Source organism: Hyalella azteca, unplaced genomic scaffold (genome assembly GCF_000764305.2).
Source record: "Hyalella azteca isolate HAZT.00-mixed unplaced genomic scaffold, Hazt_2.0.2 contig6127, whole genome shotgun sequence".
In the NCBI taxonomy this organism is placed as follows: Eukaryota; Metazoa; Arthropoda; class Malacostraca; order Amphipoda; family Hyalellidae; genus Hyalella; species Hyalella azteca.
In genome coordinates, this window is record NW_025936295.1 from 99001 (window position 1) to 125845 (window position 26845).

The window sequence follows — 26845 nt, forward strand, 5'->3', positions numbered from 1 at the left end:
CCTAAGAACTAAAATGACACATGTTAAGTTAACATGAGATATTAAGCCTTCGAAGCTAAAATAACAGATGTTAAGTTAACATGAGATGTTAAGCCTTCGAAGCTAAAATAACAGATGTTAAGTTAACATGAAATATTAAGCCTAAGAAGCTAAAATGACACATGTTAAGTTAACATGAGATATTAAGCCTACGAAGCTAAAATAACAGATGTTAAGTTAACAATATGTAAAGCCTACAAACTTAACCATAACAGATGTTAAGTCTACGGAGTTGACCACCACAGCGCACAAAATGCTCCTATATATAGCGACTTCTATACGCACAGATTGCAACGCCTCACGACTGCCCCGCGTGGGCCGCTGGCCAACGATGCCTTGGGTATACGCGCGACTGTCGTAAGGGGCGCTTCAAGATTAATATAGGAATTAATAAGGGTCTCAAAATCGGGAATATACGTATATTCCCGATTTTGAGATCCTTATTAATTCCTATACTAATCATTCAAACTACGCAATATCATTGCACCCACCACAACATCCGGGTATACGACTTTATAAATGAGTTACTTTTGTCGAGTCCGAAGTATTTTTGATAGAGGTTTATTAATAGGCATAGAAAGTTATTACCTAAGGGAAACGATATTATTTAAACGATATTGCAGCATAAATAAGTTCAAGTTACTAATTTCCTAAGGGATACGATATTATTTAAACGATATTGCAGCATTAAAAAGTTCAAGTTACTCATTTCCTAAGGGATAAGATATTATTTAAACGATATTGCAGCATAAAAAAGTTCAAGACTTCAAGTTATATCTCAAGCGACCGTCACGGCTCCATGCCCGGGCGGGCAGCACGCGTCGCTGGTTCAGTTCCGCTTCGTTTCACAGTAAGCGAGCAGTTACCAGAACTGCTAAATTCCAGTCCCAACCATTAGTCTACAACGAATGCATTTCAGTCACATCAGGTAAACCAAGATTAAAAAATTAAGATTCTCTGCAAAAAAAGAGAGAATAGTGCCTGGCAAGAATTATTTTTCCCGGAACAGTAAACGAGGAGTGAATAAAGATTAAAAGATTCTATAGGGTACGACCAAAAATAATCGTCACCAAGTTGAGAGTCGCGAATTGCCAGAGCTACTTTTTGGCAAGTATATTTCAAGTGGACGCTCAAAATTTTGTCATTTCTAATTTTTTCAACATTTCTTCTAACGGCTTATTCACATTCATCACAAAATTCATCAAAATTCAACAACACCAATCGTGACGTGTTTAACGTGGAAGACGGACGCCATGGGAACGCTGTGCGTGCCGCGGACCCGCATCCCCGGGGCCCTCGAGGCCAGTCGGCCTTGTGCTGCAGTGAGGTGAGGATGTACGTGTCGTGGTGCTCGAGTACATTGACTTTACGGAAGAGTGAGTGATGAACTGAGTTGTAACTTTAGCTCATCAATCAGTGATCATAATTATAGAAATATTACGCATAACAAACATGAACCTTAACGGTATCTCTGTGAACAAAATTAACATTTTCAAAGATTTACTCTGGCTTGATAAAAGATTGAGAAATTCCCAACAAGTGACTGGATGCCCAGTGCAGCTGGGCCCAAATCTGTGTCTGTTGTGTGCTCATGCAATTAAAAAAAAGCCAAGTACTCTACAGATATTGCATTTACTTAACTGAAAAACAAATGATCAGAGAAAACATTGTGTAAACTTAAATTAGATGTCTAAAATATTTATTAAATTCACGGACCAAGTAATTCAAAGCGAAACCTCAAATAACTTGCAATTACGAATTATAAATATCGTTATGTTACAAAGGAGAATACGTAATCGGAAATCCGCGATATGTGTCTGGTGTAAGTTAGTGAAAAGGAGAAGATATTAGCACATTGTTATAAAATTGGAAATTGTGAATTGTAAAATAACCGAATTGTAATTGGAAACCCAGGATATTCAATTTGTAATTTGTTTTCCTTCAAAAACAATAAATCTACAAATGAGATGCTTTCGATGGTATAGCGTATAATGACCTTAGCAAAAAAAAACAACGATTCGATTTCATTACCTTTCCTATTCTAGAGCAAGCACTACAAGCGGATATGGACCACAAAAAACTTGATCACTAAAAAACGCAACAATCGCTTGCCCAACAGGATGGCCCAGAGCTGCATACAGGCAAGGCATTTAGCTGAGGCTGTGAAAGGAACTCTTTAATCCTGCGCTGTGAAAGGAACTCTTTAATCCTGCGATGCATGTGAGGAACTCTTTAATCCTGCGATGTGAGGAACTCTTTCATCATGCGATGTGAGGAACTCTTTAATCCTGCGATGTGAGGAACTCTTTAATCCTGCGATGAGAGGCCGGGGAGCGGTGCTATCTGAATGCCAGCATGACGCATTGCTAACTATGTGCTTAGCATAGTTGATTAAGTTTCGATATAAACTGATGATTAACTCGACAACTACTCGCATCCCAACCACCTAGACAAATGATATGTTTGATGAATGATATGATTGTTCCTTCGTTCAGTGATAAGCGGCATCGCATTCGTTCACAATAATCCCTTGGCTATTAAGCCAAATTACTAGGTACTTATTTCATCACAATATTACCTGGCTAATTAACCAAATTGACGCACATTGCTTCAAATAATCCCTCATATCCATAGCTTGTAAGCCAAATTAGCACACATGTCTTCACAATAAACTCTTAGCGAGTATCCAATTTTAGCACTAATTTATTCACAATTATTAGCACACATTGTTGCACAATAATCAACTAGCTAATAAGCCAGACTACCTATCAATGATCATATAAGCAACTAGTAAGCACATTGAATTAACATCTTTAGTGACGGCACAAAACATTGCATAATGATAACCTTCGAAACTGTTTAATTGAAAACATTAACCTTTGTTATGTAAATCCCCGGCAATTAATAAACCAATGGCAAACTAAACTAAGGTTTTATTCAGTATCTAGTGTCGATAAAAATCCTATTTATGTAGGCAAAAATAGACTGTGTTCTGACACGACATAGAAGTCTCGTCTCTTTCAAAGAGCGTACAGTAAACAAACAAGAGTATTGTGCGGTTGCATTGCACAAGTGTAATGTACGTTTCAAAGGAAGACCAACATGCGCTAACGTAGAGAGAAAAGAGAGAGACAGAGAGGTGCAACTTGAACAGGTGTGCTGATGAGAGGTCGATAAAGAGCACACATAAAATGCGCAAGTGTTTTAGGCTCACGTAACACTTCATATGCCGATTTGCACTTTAAATCATTCGTATAATTCACAATTTAGAAACCGTCAAATAATCAAATAAATTTGCCAGTTCATAAAATATTACTTATCAATATCCATAATTACGCAGTGATAGGTAAACAACCAGGGACCATACTTTCAATATTCGTTTTAAGTGAACGTAAGTACTTACGCTCTATTTTCTTGTCTATGATTGGTGGATTTTGCTTGAAAGGCCGTCAATGATTGGCTGATGAACTTACGATCTCTTAACTGTTTTTAAAAGAGTGGCTTGAAAGGCCGTCAATGATTGGCTGATGAACTTACGTTCTCTTAACAATAACAATACAATAACGTTCTTAACAATAACAGACGAGGAATCCGCCGCTATAACAATAACAGACGATGAATCCGCCGCTATATACGTATACCTGAGCGAGCTTCGGTAGTACCACTCCGGATTTTGCAATATGTCGTAATTTATTCGTGTTTCGTCTGGATCCTCAGGTATCACAATGACTGCCACTCGTCAACGCGTCCATTGCGAGAGCGATGCCAAGTTCAAGATCAAGGCCGCGCTGACGACCCAATTTTTTTTCTATTCTAACCCATAAATGGTCAGCTGTCGGCGAAACAAGCGACGGCGCTTCCGCTGACCTGCTCCTGCTTCCGCTAAAGTTCAAGCGAAAAATTCAAAAGTAATAGCAAGAAAGTCGCCCGAATAAAATTTGTCAAAAAAGATTATTTCAAGTGCATCAATTCCCTGACTGAAATTTATGGCATTTCCGCAGTGCAGTTTATTGATATTTTGTAAAATAATACGTTCACAGTTCATCAACCACGAAGGAATTTGTTCTAGATCCACACAGTGGAGAACCACAAGGTCGGCTGTAATGCTATAGCCTAGTATGCATCAACATGAACTGTTATTACGAGAAGCGCAGGGCGCGAATAATAACGTTTGCACTCAACAAGTCGAAGCTCTAAGCGCCACAACTAGCGCGTTTGGTTGTTTGTTACAAAAACGATATAAACTATTGCAGGCATCATTTAATTCGAGCTTTTTCGGTTACCAGAGCTGACATGTAAGAGAAAGGAGCCTACTAATCCCACTCTTATAGATACCTAACGAACCCACTACTTAAATATGACCACATCACAGCTTTGGCTTCACGTTCATCATTATCAAGTTACCCATTACGTTCAAGTTAAAAAATCCACGTTCATTATTATCAAGCAATCCATTATGTTTAAGATCAAAAATCCACGTTCATTATTATCAAGTAACCCAGTATGTTTAAGATCAATAATATATGAACAATCTTAGCAAATCACTCCAAATCCCGTAGAAAAAAACACAAATAACTCCAAATCCCGTAGAAAAAAAAACACAAATAACTCCAAATCCCGTAGATCCCGTAGAAAAAAACACAAATAACTCCAAATCCCGTAGAAAAAAAAAACATAAATAACTCCAAATCCCGTAAAAAAAAACACAAATCACTCCAAATCCCGTAGAAAATAACACTCATCACTTGGCCCGCAGGTCTCTGGCTTTAGGGCGAATTAAGCAGCGGTACTCGAAGCAATTCAAATCTGAGGGTCGCGCATATGAAGGGAAGCCTGTGCACCCGCGCATCAACGAGGGTGAACACCAAAGATACACAAGCAGTAGCCGGGATGTGGGCGTCCGTTATACGCGTTGATAGCAACATAACTTGACATCATTCATTGTTGCATCGCATGTGTGAAAACGTTTGTACACAAAGTACGGTTTGGGCCTTGGGCGGTTTGTACACAAAGTACAAACAAGGTTGGTAGCCTGTGTATGAGAGCAAGTGTTGTTTTTTTTCACCTTTTATATTTAACATTTTCATGTCTAAAGCGCTGGATGACATGGATAAAACAGTATCCTTGATCTAATTGAATCGGCAGTCCATACAGGGTTCTTGTCCCTCTTAACAATTGGTCAGAAGCTACTGCCAAAGACGTCAATGTTATTCGTATCTACAGGCTTGGTGATTGGAATTTCTGAAGAGATAGAAAAAGTTGACATCCAAGAACCATGTCAATAGCAATGATTATCTTTTAGCCAGAAAAAAATGGCGTGAGAACAAGATGGTGATCACGTCAATATTAAATAAAAAATACTTTTTTGATGCTACTATGCAACGTAACCACATTAAAGAAATAGAAGTATGTTAGAACGTCCGAATAGGAAACGAGACTGACTATAAATATGGTCCAGGAAAACAGAATGCAGCGTTGAGGTCACAGTTTCACACGGAAAATAGCCGCTTTCCTGCCACTAAAATGAGTGTCATGCCTGTGGTCGCATGTACCTACTCAGGCTAAACCTACGAGCATTCTTAGATGTCGAGTGAAATTCATGATAACTACGACCAATCGAAGGAAAAGTTTAATTTATAACGTTGGATAACATTTTCTACAGTCTAGAGCTATATCTTAGGTCTAATGGTGAACTGAGATGTTGATTAATATGATAATATTACATTTTCTACAGTCTAAAGCTATATCTCAGGACCAAAAGTTAACTGAGAAATGTAAACTAATATGAAAAAACAAAGGCGACGCAATTAATTCAATTGCAAGAGACACAAAATAAGCCTCTAAGAACAACTACTCTTGGATGCATTTCCTACTCCACCAGAAACGCCTGAAAAACTAAGAAGCTTCATGAATTAAGCACAGCAAGCCAATTAGGACTCAACAGCAATGCGGAATAATTAAACAAGTTCACCAATTACCTACAACGTTCGTTAGAATTGTATAGATATTCTCCAATTAACACCAGGTGCTGCGACTGCAAAGAACCATTTACGGTCATCAGTCTAGAGCAATTATTTGCTTATCATGGAATAATTCGCCTAGATCGTCAACAGTATTTTCCGCCGATGGAAACGTACAAATGAAAATATACAATTCTCGACTTGCTCTGATCGAACAAAATGTAATTTATACAAAAAATACAAATGTAGTAATATAGAATTACACTCGTTGTAATTTCTACCTACCGTGTTTTACACTTTAATTTGCTTTAAAAATGCGACGCCCATCAAATGTTAGAGACTAGAGTAATCGCATGTTTTGGTCAGAAATCAGTGTTGCAGGAAAACAGAAACGTTCAGCACTAATTATTCTAATGAACGGAAATGTGCACTATGCATAGTGGGATTTTTGAGCGGTTATTTGGCTACAGGAAACATGACGATAACGGATTCACGCGGGAACCGCAATCAGTGCGCATGTTGACCTTCTGTGCACAACAGCGCTTGCCAGCGGGCTTAACAAAGAATCACCCTTAAATATCTAGTTTAACTAACTAGTTAAAGTCTCAAAGCATCACCCTTAACTATCTAGTTTAACTAACTAGTTAAAGTCTCGGTGTTGCTAGTGGACGGCGCTTAGTCACCGTTACAAAGGTGGTGCTTTCAGCATGGCCTTGGATGTGTGTTGGATGTGTGTCCCTATAAATACTCGGGGTATGTTACCTGGGGGAATCAAAATAGTTACTTCTTCCGTAACTATAGTCTCTTATCCAATAACTGAAGGCTTTTCATGGCTTCACTTGGGCACGGTTTAATTGAAAGTACGGCCCTAAGGTACGTTTTGGTCAACTTGACACTCCAATTCTAAAACCCTGGGGCCATACTTTCAAAATTCGCTAAGTGAACGTAAGTACTTCTATTTTCTTGTCTATGATTGGTGAATTTTGCTTGAAAGGCCGTCAATAATTGGCTGATGAATTTACGATCTCTTAACTTTTTTTGAAAGTATAGGCCCTGGTCCATACAAACTGAATCTTATTTCGTTCTACCAAATTATACAAAATAAACGGTATGTTTAATTCCAACCATCGTCCAGAATTTTCAACTGTCCAGGTAGCCAGTATACCGATTATGGCAAGACCAATATAATAGAAATCTTTCTTCAAATATTTCGTTTCCCATTGAACTCCGAAGCTGAAAATAACCAAAAAACTAGCGGGGTATGCATCGCGGCATTCAATATCAAACAAGAGGTAAAAAAATAAATATGCTGAACATAAACATGACTTAACTTGCCTTCCAGGAAAACGCAGGGAACAACGGAACAGAAATAACCGTAAATAAATTGTGCATTGCTGTTCTGCGTCACAGCATCGAGCATACTAGCTTAGCATCTTTTGTGTCGCAGGCCGCAACCTAACAATGAACATAGGACAGAGTCAAGAGCTGAAGGACGACCATGGAAGACTAATTATAAAGCAGGCGTCCTATACCTAGTATATCGTGTTAACGGTGGAACGCCGCTATATTTCAAACCTAGCTTTATTAATTCCTTGAGAAAACTTCCCATTTAAAAGTGAAAAAGTTTTGGCATAACTTCGGGAATTGGAGGAAAATGTTACGAAGGAGCAAAATTAATATCCTGATGAGACAACTAATACTTTGAATACAAATGTCTTAGTTTAGGCAACGACTTAGGAATCACCCAAGTTACATTCACCTTATGAAATTGTTTCCCAATTCAGGTTGATTTCAACAATCACAGAATGGACTAAAGGAAAATTTAAATTGCTTTCATCTTTAAATATTTTGGAGTCATATTTAATGTAAATAGACGAGTAAATAAAAGTATCGATGATCCTATACGCGGAAACAGAAAAACGATCATTTCCCTCGATACCTAAACGTCTGCACTCCTCAACCATGAAATTCCTCGTGATTATGATGGTTGCTGCAACAATTCTAGAGACCGCCAAGGGGCAGAACGGCAAAAGCGAAGGCAGCGTACGGCCGACGTGTAGCGGGCCTCTACGTTGGGTACCGCTCATCACCAAGAAGCCTTTCACGACCCTCATGAACAGCGCTTACTGTCCGTCGTGGATGACGAGGCATCTCATGAGCAAGCAATCGCAGACCACTCATCTCGCACTTCCGTTGAAGGTAAGTTTTATTACAGGCATTTTTTTCCCCAGCACGAACGCATTGGTGGAATTATATGTCAAAACTTGTTAATTGGTATAGAAGTATATACATTGCATTCGCATTCCCCATTTTTACGGCTTTTCAACGTCATGCATGACCGCAAACCATGCTCTTGGAGCTTCCATATTCACCTCCTATAAACAACACTTAATTTCCATGTTTCTATGGGACCAATTTCGTGACAACTGTGCGTTTGTCTGATCATTTCTACTGCATTGCAGGTGCCGGTGGCGTTCTTCTGCGGCTTCTGCACCCACCCTACGAGCGTCGAAACTAACCTAACGCTGAGCCACAACATCGCTGGAGTCCAACAAGACGTTGCTCAGGTACGGCCGCTAGCAGTGGGCTTCAGCCTAACTTGTGTACATAACATTATTGTTCCTTATTCTCCAACTATTTTCGCTACGAATTCTAAGTCAACGAGATCTCCAGAGTCCAACAAGACGTTGCTCAGGTACGGCCGCTAGCAGTGGGCTTCAGCCTAACTTGTGTACGTAACATTTTTGTTCCTTATTCTCCAACCATTTTCGCGACGAATTCCAATTCAACGAGATCTCTAAGAGTCCAACAAGCAAGGTATAGCCGCCAGCAGTGGGCTCCAGCCTAACTTGCGTACAAAACAGTGCATTTGTACCTTATTCTTTTAGCATTTCTCGCTCCTAATTTCAAGTTCACAATATCAATGGAATCCTACAAGCAGTCGCGCTGCAATGGACTGCCGACTAACGCATGTAAAAGACGCACGGTTCTTGTTATTATTTCTTATGCATAATTCTTTGTGTTATAGATAAACCCAAGAGTCTCATGAGTTTGGAATTACCTTTAATTGCCTTCAACTTTAATAGTAATTTGGACGGCTGATAGCTTCGAAGCAAAAATAATCAACTTGGAATTAAGCACATTATATCCCGAACGTAGGAAACAATCAACACAGAATTGCGCACGGAGAAAACAATTTACGGATTAAATAAATATTTACCTTGTATTTATATTAAACAAATACTTATGCGCAAGTAAATTCAGCAATCACTAGTAACTCAGTTTAATTAGACTATACACAGTTATTTATGGTAGGTAACTGGAGATTATTTGAGAACTTAGCGTTATGTGATCAGTAAATACTAGGGTATATTTACTGCATATAAATACTCAGGAGTATATTTACTGGATTTACAGGAGTATTTAATTTTTATTTTTCCCCAGGCTTCGGTGAAGTCGAGCACAGGTGAAGAGAAACACGAGTCACGAGGTCACCATTGCAAAGTACAGTTCGCCGTGACAGGTCCCATCACAGGGAGCTATGGTTCACTGGAATGCACAGTAAACTACGGTGTACGCACTCTTAAGGAAACTGCTACATACACAGCTTATGACGCAGAAATCGTCACTACAGAAGAGATAATCGACGTACCGGGGAACACTGCCCTGTTGTCGTGCCCACCACACCCCGATGAACCTACTGAAAGTAACCCACTCGTCCACGTGTGGTACTACCCACTTGCGACCGGCCCACGGGTAGCGGCACCTACTACCAACCCTATGGTTACGTTCAGACTGGCGTTCGGAAAAGAGTTAGTTGTCTCGTGCGCGACGTACCATTTACTCAGAGTGAGCTCCGTGGTCGTTAAGACCTATAAAGTGAGCATGAGCGAAAGCTACCAACTGCAAGGTGATGCCATAATCAGTGTTGGCGACAGAAGGCGTGGTTGGGATACAGAGAAAAGCTATGGAGCTTACGGAGATTCCGTAGAGAATGAAGATGCTAGGTACAGCACGGTGAGCGCAGCAGGGTTAGACCTGTCGATGGTGGTGGTGGCCATAGTTTCAGCAGTAGGAGCGGTACTGACAGTTTTCGCGGGTATCGCAGTTATCAGGTGTATGCGACGTCGAAATGACAGGGGGCTTCGCAGGTGATCTCGAAAATTTAATAACGAAAATGTCATTTATTGAAAGCGTTGACATGCGGCACTGCCGTTTCGGTTTAATGAGCGATTTCTGTCAAATGTTCAGGTTGAATTCTGGGTTCATGTCAAACGATGTAAAAAAAGACGAAGCGTGAAGGATTTCACCCTTAATTTTCATGGCCTCGAGGAACATTACAACAATGAAATGAAGCCTGAACCATAATATTCCTTCCATCGTGTAGCTGTTAGCAGGAGAAGAAGCCTAGTCACCAAGTCTTCATGTTTATCTTAACCGTTCCATTAGAACTGAAATATTGCTATATTCCGCATATCATGGAAAGAAAGATTGGTAAGTTGAATTTATTGACGCCAAATTTGGGGCTGTATCATATAAATTAAGATAACTTCATTAAGAAGATGTCGCCGAGAACTTTATTTTTCTGTATTGCGAGTTCCTTCAATGCACTCGCGTTCCCATCAAGCAAACTTTTATATTGTTGAGGCATGAATAATGATACACGTTTCTAACATGTATTCATTCATAACATGATTCTAAATCTTGTAAAAATCTGATTCTCATGGAACTTTATCAAAAAATTTATGCAGAATGTTCAAGTTAACCCTGATGATAAGGGTAAAGGAGGCAATTATGAATCTAAGGAGTACAGTAAGAATAAAGTTAAGGTGTAATATAAGTGTGTAAAAATGTATATACCTGCGGCGAGCTAACGATTTTCCCATTGATTAATAAACTAATAGAAACAAAGATGAAATCAAATTACTTTCCAAACTCAAACTATTTAGGAACATAACTGAATTGATTCGTGTATAACGAAAAATGTTTGACATCGATTAATAGATTAGACGATATGGATAAATTACAAGTGCAAGGGGTTAGACGAAAACGTACGTAGACAAGACAGAGAGGCGCTGTCCACAATCTAGCATGACTTGCAGATTTTGTCGCAGTAGGTTTGAAATATCTCTCCTGACAAACAATAAACATTTCGCGAATGGCTTAGTGTAGCAGTACTTACGGTAGCAGTGCAGTCAGTGTAGCAGTACTCACGGTAGCGGTGCAGCCAGTGTAGCAGTACTTACGGTAGCGGTGCAGTCAGTGTAGCAGCTGTCTCTTATACACATCTAGATGTGTATAAGAGACAGGTGTAACAGTACTCACGGTAGCAGTACTCACGGTAGCCGTGCAGCCAGTGTAACAGTACTCACGGTAGCGGTGCAGCCAGTGTAACAGTACTCACGGTAGCAGTGCAGTCAGTGTAGCAGTACTCACGGTAGCGGTGCAGCCAGTGTAACAGTACTCACGGTAGCAGTACTCACGGTAGCCGTGCAGCCAGTGTAACAGTACTCACGGTAGCAGTACTCACGGTAGCCGTGCAGTCAGTGTAACAGTACTCACTGTAACAGTACTCACGGTAGCAGTACTCACGGTAGCCGTGCAGTCAGTGTAACAGCACTCACGGTAGCAGTACTCACGGTAGCGGTGCAGTCAATGTAGCAGTACTCACGGTAGCCGTGCAGTCAGTGTAACAGTGCTCACGGTAGCAGTACTCACGGTAGCAGTTCAGTCAGTGTAGCAGTACTCATGGTAGCAGTGTAGCAGTACTCACGGTAGCAGTACTCACGGCAGCGGTACAGTCAATGTACCAGTACTCACGGTAGCGGTACAGTCAGTGTTCTCAGTGTCGTGTATTTGCTGCTTAAGTCGTTGCTCCTCCGCCACGGCGCTCTCGATGGCCGCAGCGTTGTCCCTGAGGTCGGCGTCGGCAGCCGCGTCCTCCGCGTCCTCCTCAACGGCGTCTGATGTTGCGGTAACTTCCAGCTTCTCAGCAAGTAATTCCATGCTGGAGGATAATACTCAGTAATTCCATGCTGGAAGGATAATACTCAGTAATTCCATGCTGGAGGATAATACGTACATTTGAAAATATTCAAGAAATAATACGTGGTGATTATAACTAGAATAAAGCTGTGATATATGAGTGATGGATGTACGGTATCTCAGGTGTGGCGGAAACTTCCAGCTTCCCGGTGAGTAATTCCATGCTGGAGGATAATACGAGCACTTTATACGGTAATATTCAAGAAATAGTACGTCGCGATTATAACTAGAATAAAGCTGTGATATATGAGTGAATGAGTGTATGGTATCTCAGCAGCAATTGACTTCAGGATTGAGAATTGGGGATTTTGGGTTAGAACATAGCAGTGCTATACGAGAATCCGTACAAATTAACTCTTTTACCACTAGCACAATCCAATACAAGGCTAGTATGGCAAAATTTCACCGTACCTTTGAGAAGCATAGAAGCTTGAAGGAGCATCAGCAGAAGAACCACCACCGACAGCGGCAGCTTCGATGATTTCTTCATGTAAACGAGCCATGACTTCGCCGTATCTGTACGACACACCGCCCTGAATAATTTCTGTGTCCTCGGTTAAACTATTACTACCATTTGCCTCAGTCTGATAGCTAGATAAACTTGAACACGTTCCTTTCATCTCTTCATTTTCTTCCTTCAATAATTTATTTTCTCTAGTCACTTTCGACTGTTGGTCTGTTCCGTCTTTGCCGTATTTTTCAGCCTTGAGCGATTTGTTTTCTCGAGCCGCTGTCGAATGTTTGTTCGTTCCGTCTTTCCCGGATTTCTTGTACTTGCTTTGGTATTCCATAAAGGCATCAGAAGAAGCCTTGCCACGGCTGAAAAAATCCTTAGGATCCCGCGCAATTTTTTTGTTCATTTCTTTCAAAAGCGTACTGCTGTCATCACGAACAGAGCTTCGCGTCTCTAATGCGGCATTAGTTGTAGTTTCTTCAGTTAAATATTTCCTACGTCTGCTGATGTCATTAGGCTTGGCTTGTTCCGTACCAAGCTTTTGTCCCTCCAAAGAACCAGATGACTTGGACTTTTTCTTACCCTTTTCTTCACTTTTACCGTCATGTAAAGGATTTAAAACGAAGCTTTTACTTCTCCTTACATCAGTTGTTGACGAGGAAATAGAAGGTGTCAACGATGACTTATCGTTTGACTTTATCGATTTGTTGACATCAGAACCCTCTTTGATATCCAATTTCTTGGATGAAAGACTGGTTAAAACCTTGCTACCCTCAGTCGAACTTGAAATATTTTCTTTGCAGAAACCGTTTCTTTGAGAATAATTACGGTTTCTTGCATTTGATTGTCGAGTTTTTCCATTCCTACAGTTTATGTCTTCAGCTGAAGAGAATTTACAGCCAGCCGAACGATTGTTCGTGAACGATTTGGCCCTAGTAACTTTATTTTTGCCTTTCGATTCACCAGAAGCGTCTTTATTTTTTCTTTTCACTTCATCCGAATTTTCTTTCACTAACCGTTTCTTCACAACATCATCTCGAGAGCCTTCCATTTCACAGCTCGTCGGAATTTTCACCCCACTCAGAGGCATGACTCTTCCTTCTTCATCACAAATAGCGGAACCGGAGCTCTCTGGGGAAGTTTGCTTGGTTCCCTCCGGCTTTGAAGGCACATTCTTGGTTTGGTCGCCCAGCGAGGCCAAGGAGGGCAAGGATGTAGCAGAACTCGGGGCACTATAGCGCTCACGATACCAGCTCCCTGGAGCGCCTGTGAAAAGTAAAGGAGTTATAGCGATGCAGGTATGAATTTTTCTAGGTTTAACAGAAGGGAAATGATAAATTTTACCACAAAAAGCCCCGTAATTTTTATGACGACTCTAGGTTTAACAGAAGAGATATGAGAAATTTTACCGAAAATGTTGTCATTTCGCGCAAAAACGCCGTAATTTTTATGACGACTTCTTAAGGCTCAAACCGTTCCCTACATACAATAATCATGTCGCATATCAGAACTCAACAGAAGTAGGTATATAAGATCACGTACCAGATAACGCAAGATACTTTTTGAAGAGGTAATCAGGTAGTACCAGTGAAATTAAACAATAACACGGCCATTGATTATAGGAAACATATTTTCACCGTTAAAAAGCGAAAACTATAGTGCAAACTGAAATCATTTCATGTGAACAAGTTAAATTCACGTCATTTGTTGATTCAAAGAAAGATGCTCGAATAAAATATATAATTTTTTTGTGAATATAGGTCGTGACACGGCTACAACATTGTGCTAGGCTGCTCTGTATTTTGCTCTACTTGAACGCGGAAGCCAACAGCAAAGCAGCAGTATGCGTCAATAAACGCATTACAAGCTTATCATTTTCGCTATCAGCACGAGCACTGATAAGGGAACTGCCTATCAGTATCCTAGTATTACATATCCATAATAAGTTCATTAGTTTCACCATCAGTTTTTTGATGAATGGTTGCAGTAGACGAGCATCCAGTGCTGCGATGAACCGATGACTGAACAGGGATGGCAGCCAGGGACGTAGCATTGCTATGCAGATTAAGAGACGCTGTGCTGAAGATCATTAGACTCACCATCAGTTTTTTGATGAATGGTCGCAGTAGACGAGCATCCAGTGCTGCGATGGACCGATGATTGAACAGGGACAGCAGCCAGGGACGTAGCGTTGCTATCCAGATTAAGAGACGCGGTGCTGAAAATTATTAGACTCACCATCAGTTTTTTGATGAATGGTCGCAGTAGACGAGCATCCAGCGCTGCGATAGACCGATGATTGAACAGGGATAGCAGCCAGGGACGTAGCATTGCTATGCAGATTAAGAGACGCTGTGCTGCCTCCACAGCTGCGACGGCCTCTCCTTACCACCTCCCAACCTTCTTCTGCTCTGTCCACGACGCCGCTGCTTTCCTCAGCTGCAAACATAAATAAATGTTAAAAATAAATAAATGTTAAATAAATTATAGCGCTCTGATTAAAATGTAGGTATTTGAGGAGAGCGATGGCGGTTAAAAGTTTTCCAGGTAGGTACTTATGACATGTATATACTTTCTTCACTATTAAATAAAGGTTGTTCAAGTAATCATACTTTGCCGGCGATAGAACCGAGTTTTCTTCAACAACCATTAAAGGCAGAGTAAGTAAAGTCTAAAATACATCAGAAAATACAATATAAAATTTATCCAAGGCAATTGGGTATTTAGATTGAGTGCAAATAAAAATTTCACATTCGCAATATAAACTGTCGGGCCAATTACCTGAAAGAAAACAATGAAAACGAAAATCCTATGTCGTGTGATTGAGATACTATGGATAAATATAGTACGGTACTACCTCACTTACACGTCAACTTCACAGGCCTTGTGAGACAAAGAAGACGAGGGTGACAGGATGAAAGCGACGATGGACGAAGGCGACGAAGCACTCAGTTCACTGACCTTGTGAGGAGAGGAGTGAGGTGGTGGATGCAGAGGACGAGGGGGTGGTCGGGACGATGGACGAAGCACTCAGTTCACTGACCTTGTGAGGAGAGGAGTGAGGTGGTGGATGCAGAGGACGAGGGGGTGGTCGGGACGATGGACGAAGGCGACGAAGCACTCGGTCCTCTCACACGGTCCGCCCACGAAGGCTGCAGAGATGTCCCGTGGCCAGCAGGCGCGTCGCCCACACTCCTGCGGTAGTCGGTCTGTCGCCCCCCGTGAGATCGGCCTGACGTGCACTGAAATGTAAAGTATTTCAGTAGCTTCTTCATTATCAGAATCAGATTCTCTAGTCTTGCAAAGGAAGATATTGTGGGAATTTTTTATCAGTCAAAAAAGATATAGTTTCTGGATATGGACGCAGTGGCTGGAATCGATGTCACTGAATTTTAGACAAAAATGTCAACTGGTCAAACTTTCAAGCTGCATATGAACGTCATAATGGGCAAGCTATTCATTATATTTCATGTTATTTCAGCAGCGACGAAGAAGAGTTAACCAATTAAGCATTACATAATTTGCATTGATTTTTAAAACAACATGAATCCATGAACTTAAAGGATGTGGTTGCGTGCGGGCGGAGAAGATTGTGTACGGAATTGAAATTCCAAACGAACGAAAGTTTTTTCCAATAACGAGTTAAAATAAGTGACGGTAACTCTAGTGACAAGGTTTTCAGATAAGAATAGAACTAAAAGCAGTTAATGCATGCATAGAGAAAGAGATAAACATTTATACACTGACGGTACCTACCTGTCGTTTCCAGGTGTTTAGGTACTAATAGCATAGACGGCTTTCAATAACTCCTTCTACACCCGGAGTACTCACGGTGCCTAGAGTGGTGTGCGAGCGGACAAGGGCGGCGTTCTCTGGGACTTCATATCTGTCGGGGCGTCGCGTGAAGGCATCACCACCGCCCCCGCCGCCGCCACCACGACGAGCTCGCCCAGGCTAGTGACATATACACACAATCTTAAACCCAAATATTGTGTCGAAAAAGGCTTAAATCTAAGCATCGTATCGTGAACAGGTAAAACCTCAGGACGATAGCGTAAATTAAGAAACAAGTAAAGGCACCTGGAAACTGAGGGAAAACATTCCCGTCCAGTGATATTTATACAGAAATATTTTATGTTACCAAAAAAGTTGTAATCAACGTAAGATTTTTAAAGTAACGGAAAATAATTTACTTTGAACAAATCCCATTTTGAAGAACATTTGAGGTAATAAATAAAGTTCAAATGTAATAACGATAGTCAAATAGTTTGGTTCAATACCTAGTTCAATAGACAAATAGTAATAGTTCAAAATAACGATAGTCTTGAAAATTGTAAAATAACACATGGTATGACCTGACCTGCTGCTAAGGGCTCCCCCTGAGCCTGATGTGGGCAGAATATGAAGCCGCTGAGCCAGAAATTCAAATTCAAAATAACGATATTCTTGAAAATTGTGTAAAATTACACGTAGTATGACCTGACCTGCTGCTGCTGAGGGCTCCCCCTGAGCCTGATGTGAGCAGAATATGAAGCCGCTGAGCCAGAAATTCAAATTCAAAATAACGATAGTATTGAAAATTGTGTAAAATTACACGTAGTATGACCTGACCTGCCGCTGAGGGCTTCCCCTGAGCCTGATGTGGGCAGAATATGAAGCCGCTGAGCCAGAAATTCAAATTCAAAATAACGATAGTCTTGAAAATTGTGTAAAATTACACGTAGTATGACCAGACCTGCTGCTGAGGGTTTCCCCTGAGTCTGATGTGGGCAGAATAGGAAGCCGCTGAGCCAGACAGCCACGGCTGAGGGTGCATGGGTGAACTGTAGCGGTGGGGGGCGCCCAGGCTGCTTATCCCGGCAGGCTGTGGTAGCTGCTTGACGGGAGCGCGACTCTGGTTGAAGGCCTGGCGAACCTGCCACGCCTGTAACGCGGGGCATAAGTCAATGAAATTGCTTAAGTTTTCACTCTTTTCCCAAGGATACATTAAGCATTGTCAATATTTGCACGGATAAACAATTTAACGGACACTGCAAGATCAGGCTGTTACAACAGCACCGCATTACATCAATCGCTTAATAGTTTAAAGCTTCCCTTTTTGCCCACAAATACATTATTAACCGATAATGCTACTGATTTCGAAAGGCTCGGTAATAGAAGTTACCACCAGTAGACGAAAACTTGGAAGCACTAGCGATGCTTAGAAATATATGAGACTAAAGGTTCCAGGTCAGGAGATTATGAGTAATTGTTTACTCTATAATAATCAAAGTTCAATTAATAAATGAATTAGCGAAACAATTTTCGCTATAGCCTAGGAAAGGTATTTCGTTGAATCTTTAGAATAATAGAGAAGTCTTTCTAGAATGGTAACATAGGTAGGTATATAAATTTAAATCGCGAAGGAATTAAAGTAAATCTCTGAAAAACCCTAAATAGAATGAAATAAGAGATGCACTTGCCTTGTTCATTGTAACAACAGGAGTTTTGCCGACGGCTAGTTTGTTGGATGCGTTAACAGACGTCGACGCTTCACTAATGTTTTTCTTCACTTCAGCGCCGTCTTTTTTAGCCTCAGTTTTGCTGTTCACGGCAACACGGAATTCTGATTTGGTGACAGAGATATTTCGGGCCTCTGATTTTGAGGGACATTTATTGTCAGTTTTGACAGCACTGTTTGCCTTTGATTCAGGTTTACTGGTATTTTTCATGTCTTGTTTTGATGAAGAATTTGATTCCGGTTTACTGGAATTTTTCAAATCTGGTTTTGATGAAGAATTTAATTCAGGTTTACTAGTATTTTTCACATCTTGTTTTGATAAAGAATTTGATTCAGGCTTACTAGTATTTTTCACATCTGGTTTTGATGAAGAATTTGATTCAGGTTTACTGGAATTTTTCATATCTTGTTTTGATGCAGAATTTGATTCAGGTTTACTGGAATTTTTCACATCTTGTTTTGATGAAGAGTTTGATTCAGGTTTACTGGAATTTTTCATATCTTGTTTGGATGAAGAATTGATCTTGTTTTCCATTCGGCTGCTGGAACCGGTTGCTCTATTTTCAGTTTTGGTAGACAATACGGATTTTGTAACAGTATCCAAGCTAGTGTTGATTTTAGAATCCACTATAGAATTACTTTTGGGTTCGCCTGGCAAAGAGGCCTTTACCTTGGTTCCTACTTCAACTACTGTATCACGACCAACAGCAAGTTTTTCACGCGTTTCTAACTGAGAAGTAGTGGCTTCTATCCTTTGCGCTGAAGTGTCTGAGGGATTCGGTTCACATTGCAAAACTTCCGATGTAGGAGACGTGGTTTCACTTTTTGAAACACTGACTTGTTTAGATTCTTTAATCGATTTGCAGGCAGAATCTTCTTTGGGAGCTTCGTTAGTTACTTTTTCATTTCCTGCAGAACAATATTCATTTGAAGATAGAATATTTTTTGAAACAACCTTAGGAGCTTGAATATTGCATTCTTTTTCTCCGACATCTTTACTGACAGTCGGATCTTTTCTGACAGTCGGATCTTTACTGATAGTCGAAGACATATCCTCCCGAGCTTCTAAAATACCAGATGTTACCGTCGCTGTATCGTTTGTACCAATAATATCAGCAGTGGGATGAAGTTTAAGTTTTCCATTTATATCGGTGTTCGATGCAAGAGAATCTCCAGTTTTTCGGTTCTCGACAGGAAACGATACGGGAACGTTTTTCGTGCCTTCTTCAGCAGAAATAAATTGAGTTTGAGAAGTTGGAATGTTGTTTTTGGACTCAGACGTTTTGGATTTGAGTTTATTCGATTTTTTCGGCAAGGCAGGCACCTTAAAGATACCTTCAGACGTTGATTTGTTAATTATTATGTCATTCTGACTCGAACTGCTAACTTTCCCTGAAGTTCCAGTATTTATTTTGGGAGACTTCTGCTTCGGTGACTTTGGTTTCTCGTTGAATACAGTTGAATTTTTATCAGTTTTGTGAACTTTTGACTTGGAATCCGAGGTTCCATCATCGCTAACTCCAACGTCTTCCAAGACAAGGTCAGAAAATGCAGATTCCAGTCTCGCTCCAGGTGAATTTTCCAAGCTAGTGTGGTCAGATAAAACTTTATCCACTTTAGCAGCGAGATTTAGTCTGTTGGAAAGGGATAGATCAGCTGCAAGTTCAGCAGCCAGTTGATGGACTTTGGTCATGTCTGCAATACTTGTAGACAAAGATCTGTTAGAGTTGCTGTCGCTTGCATTGCCCGATGAAGCTTGTCTCACCAAGTCAAAGTTAAGCGCTCGTCGGACATCCTTCAAAGTTAGAGGCCTTGGTTCCTGTAAATAAAATGTTCATCATGCACATGAGAACTTATAGAAAAATGTTTCATAAAATATCAATAGCGATAACTTTAAAAACATCATGCACATGAGAACCCGTAGAAAAATGTTTCATAAAATATCAATAGCGATAACTTTAAAAAACATTATGCACTTGAGGCCCGGTAGAAAAATGTTTCATAAAATATCAATAGCGATAACTTTAAAAACATTATGCACTTGTTGCCCGGTAGAAAAATGTTTCTTAAAATATCAATAGCGGCAACTTCACAAAAATTCATACAATTTTAATACTAAAATCGGGCACAATTCCAAAGTAATTTCAAAAAAATTGTGTACAAAGTTTTTCCTTTTATCATTTGTTACCCTAGCTTGCAAATCAGCTAATAATTTAACGGCGTCGAAAACACCATGAAACTTTAAAATATTTAAATTAAAAAATGATAAATTTTCACACTAATCACTTTTACTAGGTAAATAGTTTAAAAATTTCTTCAGTCATGACGAATCCGTGCGGTACGCAATAGGCGAATTTATTTAGCATTTTCTTTGCTTTTAAATTCTTCAAATTAACTTGAGTAGTAGCAAGTTAATAAATAAATAATGATTTATTATCCAACTAATTAGCCAATCAATGGTTGCTTCTAAATTCATTATATTAACTTGAGTAGAAAGTTAATAAATAAATAATGATTTATTATCCAACTAATTAGCCAATCAATGATTGCTTCTAAATTCATTATATTAACTTGAGTAGCAAGTTATTAAAGAATTAATGATTTATTATCCAACTAATAAGGCAATTAATGAAATAAATACTTGAATTATGACAGTACCTTTGTTTGTGACCGCGTCCTGACCTCCCAGGCGAGTGAGGTTGGTCGCTGTGGGGGAGGCGTGTTCTCATACTCCCACTTGATCTGCAGCCACTCGATGAGCTTACGGAAGTCTTTTGTGTAACGCTCAAGCATCAAAATGGCTTCCTGTAAAAACATGAAAATAAACTGTCAGCAACACAAACATTTTAGCGTGTTCAGTTGCAGCATCAAAATGGCTTACTGTAAAAACGTGAATATTAACTGTCAGCAACACTTGAGAAATTTACGCATGTTCAGTTGCAGCATCAGAATGCCTTCCTGTAAAAACGTGAATATGAACTGTCAACAACACTTAATTTGTGCATGCTCAGTTGCAGCATCAAAATGCCTTTCTGTAAAATAGGAGAAATTAACAAGCAATCATACCCAAGAAATTAGAGCCAATTCAGCTCGAAAATCAAAATGTCATCCTGGAAAAGCATGAGTAGAAACCGAGTAATCACATTTGCCATATTTGAGCATAATTTGAGATTGGAAGTGTGATAATGACATACATAATATGTCATTATAAACAATATGAATATTAAAATGACACAATATAATAAATATTATTTCATTATGTCAGCTGCACAAATGATGCATGAGTTGACGCTCTGACTCGCGATACGTAAAGAATAAATGGTTAATGACAGGCAAGTAATTGTGCAGAATTGAAGATTAAAAGTAATGACAGTATTGGCTGCACAAGAATCATTATTGTTCTCGCTCAAATGTGTGAGATGCAACACTGACTTTGGTAATGACTACCCATCTCAATACATTGACAAAATTTACATTGACCTTCTAAATTAGAACGAATCATCTAAATTAGAACGAATCATTAAAGAAGTTGCATGGAAAGTTTTTTTCTTTATTTTAGGAAAAACAAAAACCCACCAAAAAAGAGTGCGAGTGAATTTTTATTTATTTCCTAGTTAAGCAGACTGCCTCAGATCTCAGACTTTTGTTTTTCATAAGAATTTGTTTTCAATTCTATTTCTGCTTTGCAATGAAAAACTTACAAATATTTACAATAAGGTAGTGTTACTTAGAAAACTCCTTATGTTTTCTTGCATGAAAGAAACAGACCCGTGTATAGAGAAACAGTGATCAATGTTGAACAAATGCAAGAATAGAAGCAATGTACCTACTAAGAGAAAATTATAGAAATAATCTAAGCATGTGCAAGATGTAGTATATGTAGTGTACTCACTCTGCATTCGATGACAGACTCGTCAGTCTCACAGGTCTGGTAAATCTGGTCAACAGCTTGCTGGAGGTTGCGAAAAAGGAACCCCCAGTGCCGAGCACGCAAGCCTGTCATAACAAATAAAACCATTGAAAAGTACTTGAAATTTTTAAAAGAACTGCACACCAAAAATTTTTAATTGATGTTAACTTTAAAACAAGGAAGAATAGTTAATAACAGGTCAAGATGACAAACAGGACAAATTTGCGGACACAATTTATAAGTACCTACAGGACACAAATGCTTTCATGAAGAATGCATGTTATGTGAAATAGGGCATTAATTATTTGACAATTTAATTAAACAGGATTGCAATCCTCACATTGATGAGGATTTCGTCCAGCTGAAACAGATCTTGATCGTTTCTCCTGCTTCGTGGAGCCTCTTCTAGAGAGAGAAGATTCTCCCATTCCAACATCTGTTAATAAAAACAAAACGTGAATTGGCAATTTTTGGCCAAAATTCATCTGTATTAGAGTAAGTGGTTTTTTGACATAGTAAAATTTTAGAAAAGTTTAAAGAATTTCCAAAATTCTTTCTAAAAATACTGAAGAGAAAAAAATTGTACTTACCATGAACTTTAAGTCTGTGATTGCGCGGGAGACTCTCAGATGACATCACTGATGAAGTTGGAGACAGCAAAGGCGTACGTGAGGCTTGAGAAGTTGGAGAAAGAGGAGGGAGAGAAGCTGAAGCTCCAGTGCACTTAGACATTTCTTCATTATTTGAATCATAGGTAGGGTCTTCAGATGGACACTCAGGGATGGAATGAGGCAGTAGCCGAGAAGATCCTGAAGGACTCTCAGCAGAATAGCTGTAACCAACATTAGGGTTTATGAAATATGTTCTGGATGAAGATGCCTGTTCATCGCTGCCTCTGGCTCCTGGCTTGAGCTCTTGTTTGTGCTGGTCTCCTCCCGCCATGAGTTGATCAACGGACGATGAAGAAGAAGAAGAAGAAGATGAGAAGCCTTGCAAGGGGAGGGAATAAGCAACAAGATTCCGTGCTTCTCGACCCTCCTCCTGCAAGCGGGCCTTCACATGCTCCACAACTTCTTCCTGCATGTTTGAAAGATAGAATTACTACTGTACAGAAGTTGCAACACTGTTAAAATTAAACTTTCTCTAGTTAAAAAATACTTATTTTCTTGGGAAACAGAATCAAATCAACAATGAATACTATATTACAACTTTCTCTGGTAGGTAAATAAATAGGTACCTACTTATTTTCATGGGAAACAGAATCAAATCAACAATGAATACATTACAATGATGCCTTTGTATTATGATTTATTGTCTGAATATTTCAGTACTGAATTATTTAGGCAATGCATGTGTGTGTATGTTTTAAGTTTTCAGTTTGTTTTGCCAAGATCACAGTTTTTAGTTTGATCAATATTTGCCTAGCAGTCCTTTCCAGTAATTAATTGTTTGTGGAGACATTTATAAAACTTGTGTAGTTCAAAGTGGAAGAGTCAACTGTCTGTTAACAAGCTGCTGCCAAATGGATGTACTTCTCTGAGACCTATGGAGGATGAATCTAGAGAACCATTTCCTCATTGAGAACATTGTGAAAATATTGAATATAATAATTAATCTCATTCTAGAATTATGGAAAAGTTAGAACAAAATTGTCTAGAAACTATTTTCTCAAGTTTAGAAATGATTGCAATGACCAACCATTTATTCATTAGGCCTTCAATTACCTATATACAATTTGGCAAATTAATTTTAGACTTAAGATCATTTGGCATAAGTATAAATTGTGCATGGTTTCATTAAGTTGAATTGTTAATTTAGAGTTTAGTTCTTAGGGATGATAATGTGAACTGATACATACATACCTATGTACTGGTAGTTCATGCAATAAAACTTTGATTAGGGAAGATTCTGAAGATTTTAAATTTTTAACATCAATGAAGTTATGTTAAGGAAAAGAGATTAGCATACCTAGCAACTTGGTGGAACCATTCCTAATGGTAGTGAATCCAAAATTCCATGCTACTTGTTATTATTATAATACTGTTTTATCAGTTTTATATTCTGATTTCTGGTGCACATCCCATTATGCTTAACAGCTTAACATGAATATCATAGGTTATTATAATAAATGTTTCACTCCATTCAAGTTATTAAAAATTTCAAGGGTGCATTTATCTTTGATACTACCAGTGTGTACTGTGTACATATAAATTCTTGACAAAAATATAGAAGGAAGAGATAATTTTGGTAATAAATCCTCAAAAGTAGTAATCGTTATTGTAACATTTAGTGCCTAAATCTAGGCAACGCAATAACTAAACTTTGTATACGTAGTGGCTTGGAGTGACAAGAAACAAAAAAATATTCAGACTTATGCTAGTAAGAAAATTCCTTGAAACATTTAAACTCACCCTAGTTTGTACAACTGGAGAGAGGCCTTTGGATTTCTTTTTCATACTTGGAAAGCAATAATCCAATGAAAAGGAATATATGGAATTGAATGAACCTGAAAAATATAAAATATACTAAATATTAGAAAAAGCTATTACTTAATATTAGCACATGGCCATAAGGGAAGAATGAGCCTATAGGTACTCTGAATGAGAACATATGGACATTCCGAACTGCAATTAGAGCTTACAAATGCAGTGCCAAATGTTCTTAGTACATTGTTTCTGTTTTTCTTTTAGGATGTTGACATGCACAAGAGAATGTTTCATTCTCTTCAGGATTATTGTGATTTGTGAATACTAGTTAATTAAATTTTTTGTTAAATGCCAAGTGGCAAGTGTGATGTGAATTTTTGGATGCCAGTATAAGAGCTTTTTTGCAGCATGAATGACCAATATATAAAAGTCTTGACCGAAGATCAGCACGCACCAAATTGACCAAATTCCAATTCATACAATCAATTTTTAGAGCCCTAACACTCTTGCCAGATAAATTAATTCAAATCTATTTATTAAAATTAGATACGGTACCTAATGATTAAGCTGCAAGATTCTAATGTTCTTAAAAATATGCTACTTCTATGCTATAACATTTCAGTAATAAGTAGGAATTGTTTATTATGCAGTACTGTGGTCCAAAACCAGAGACCAAGAGGCAGAGAGTTAGGTAAAGTATCATAGATGCTGATATCATTGATACCTACTACTCTCCAGTCTCGGGTATCCTGGTACTCTACTCATAGAGGTAAATTAACTCAAAAAATATAACTCAGTACTCACTGGCCACTGCAGTGAGTGACAGAGAGCGCATTTTCTTGTCAACAAAAACTTGAGGTCACGGACAGACAGACAGACGGACATGGCAAGCACAATAGTGCATTTATCCATAAATGGAAAATGCACTAAAAAGAAAAGTCTAAAAAAAGACAGCTTTTCCAATTGCCATTATGGGCATTGGCCACCAATGGCAGTGGATAGTTCTAAGATAGTGCATACCGGTAGTCATTTTCAGACCAATCACGCATGTCTATTCTATCATTTGCATGCAATCGCTAGACTGTGATTTATTTATTTGATAAAGATGCCATCCAGTCCCACTGTGCAGAGTGTGTGAGCATTGCAAGATCTTTGGCAACACTTCAGCAGCAAAATTTATGCCTTCAGAAGATCTTGCCGGCAGGCGACAGTCAAGATTTAAATCCCTGTTAGGGTAACACTTAAAAGCTGAAGACGCCAAAGAAGCTGATGTTGCTTAAGTGGCAAATTATTGATCGATGGAATGACGCAGCTGAAGGTCTTCAGCGCCTTCAGCTTTCAAGTGTGATGGTGAGTGTTGGTGACCCCCCTTTTTTATGCATGATAATGCTGGTAAGTGCCAAGTGGTATTGGTATACACTATTCAGTATCCTGCCAGGAACCAGGATAGCAGGGTGCAGAAGGTGGAAGCAGCGTCGTCAATATGAGGGTTTTCAAGCCCAAAGCGTCGCTGACCAGTGACCATTTTAAAGATGCGTCGCCGGGTACCGTCAACTGGGGCTACTCGGGACAGATTTGAACAATTAGTTTTAAATAACAGTTAATAACTTCTTACGATGAAACATTTCATAAACAAGTTTAGTCTCATTTTATAGCTGATTGGCAGGGCTATCGAATGGCGTTGTCAAAAAAATTCCATATGCTATTCGTAAGGTGCCAGACGCAAAATAGAAATTGTCCCGAGTAGCCCCGTTGGTTGGGGCTACTCAGGACAACGGGAATAAAACTTCATTTCAAAATATTTGAAGCATGCAGAGCGTACTCATCCATTACTAACAGTACTCTGAAGTCCTCTTTCATTGTAGATGATGTAGAGGTAGAATAAATTACATTTTCTGTGATTTTTACTTGTTTTTCCTTTAATGATATGATATTGCCATATACATTTATTACCGTATTATTGATGTGACATTATCGTATTATTGATGTGATATTACCCTATCCATGAACATGCCATTGAGCATTTACAACAACCTTGTCCATTGCAAGCTTCATATCAGCAGCCTTATAACATTTTTTTCGTATCTGTAAGCTTACAGGAAGGCTTGTAATTTCACATCATTTTAATTGGGACTTCCCGTGATCATTAACTTCGCGTGGTCATTAACTTCAAGTGATCATTAACTTTGCGTGGTCATTAACTTCGCGTGATCATTAACTTTGCGTGATCATTAACTTTGCGTGATCATTAACTTCCCGTGATCATTAACGTGGCGTGATCATTAACTTCCCGTGATCATTAACTTCGCGTGATCATTAACTTCCCGTGATCATTAACTTCGCGTGATCATTAACTTCCCATGATCATTAACTTCGCGTGATCATTAACTTCCCGTGATCATTAACTACACGTGATCATTAACTTCGCGTGATCATTAACTTCACGTGATCATTAACTTAGCGTGATCATTAACTTCACGTGATCATTAACTTCGCGTGATCATTAACTTC

General features: G+C 39.2%; 3 protein-coding genes across 3 annotated transcripts in view; 1 reads left to right on the forward strand and 2 right to left on the reverse strand.

The window, feature by feature from the left end:
- LOC108669028 (S phase cyclin A-associated protein in the endoplasmic reticulum) overlaps positions 1-15515 on the reverse strand; it is a 46597-nt gene extending 31082 nt beyond the window's left edge. The window contains exons 1-4 of the mRNA XM_047880739.1: positions 15460-15515; positions 14737-14937; positions 12456-13764; positions 11820-12006 (exon numbers count right to left, since the gene is read on the reverse strand). Coding sequence (XP_047736695.1) covers positions 11820-12006; positions 12456-13588 — 1320 coding nt within the window. The 5' untranslated portion in view covers positions 13589-13764; positions 14737-14937; positions 15460-15515. The remainder of the gene's footprint in view (positions 1-11819; positions 12007-12455; positions 13765-14736; positions 14938-15459) is intronic.
- LOC108669027 lies at positions 7062-10910 on the forward strand. Its single transcript, XM_018156309.2, has 3 exons — positions 7062-8198; positions 8462-8566; positions 9444-10910. Exons 1-3 carry the CDS (start codon positions 7893-7895, stop codon positions 10152-10154), a joined length of 1122 nt encoding a protein of 373 aa, XP_018011798.1. The 5' UTR covers positions 7062-7892; the 3' UTR covers positions 10155-10910.
- An 18-nt stretch (positions 15516-15533) lies between the features above and the next one.
- Positions 15534-24397, reverse strand: LOC125177975 (microtubule-associated protein futsch-like). Its single transcript, XM_047880741.1, has 9 exons — positions 24320-24397; positions 22499-22985; positions 22249-22344; positions 21891-21994; positions 20657-20803; positions 17961-19817; positions 17234-17422; positions 16330-16452; positions 15534-15740 (listed from the first exon to the last, which is right to left on the reverse strand). Exons 1-9 carry the CDS (start codon positions 24362-24364, stop codon positions 15534-15536), a joined length of 3255 nt encoding a protein of 1084 aa, XP_047736697.1. The 5' UTR covers positions 24365-24397.
- Between the last annotated feature and the right edge of the window lie 2448 nt (positions 24398-26845).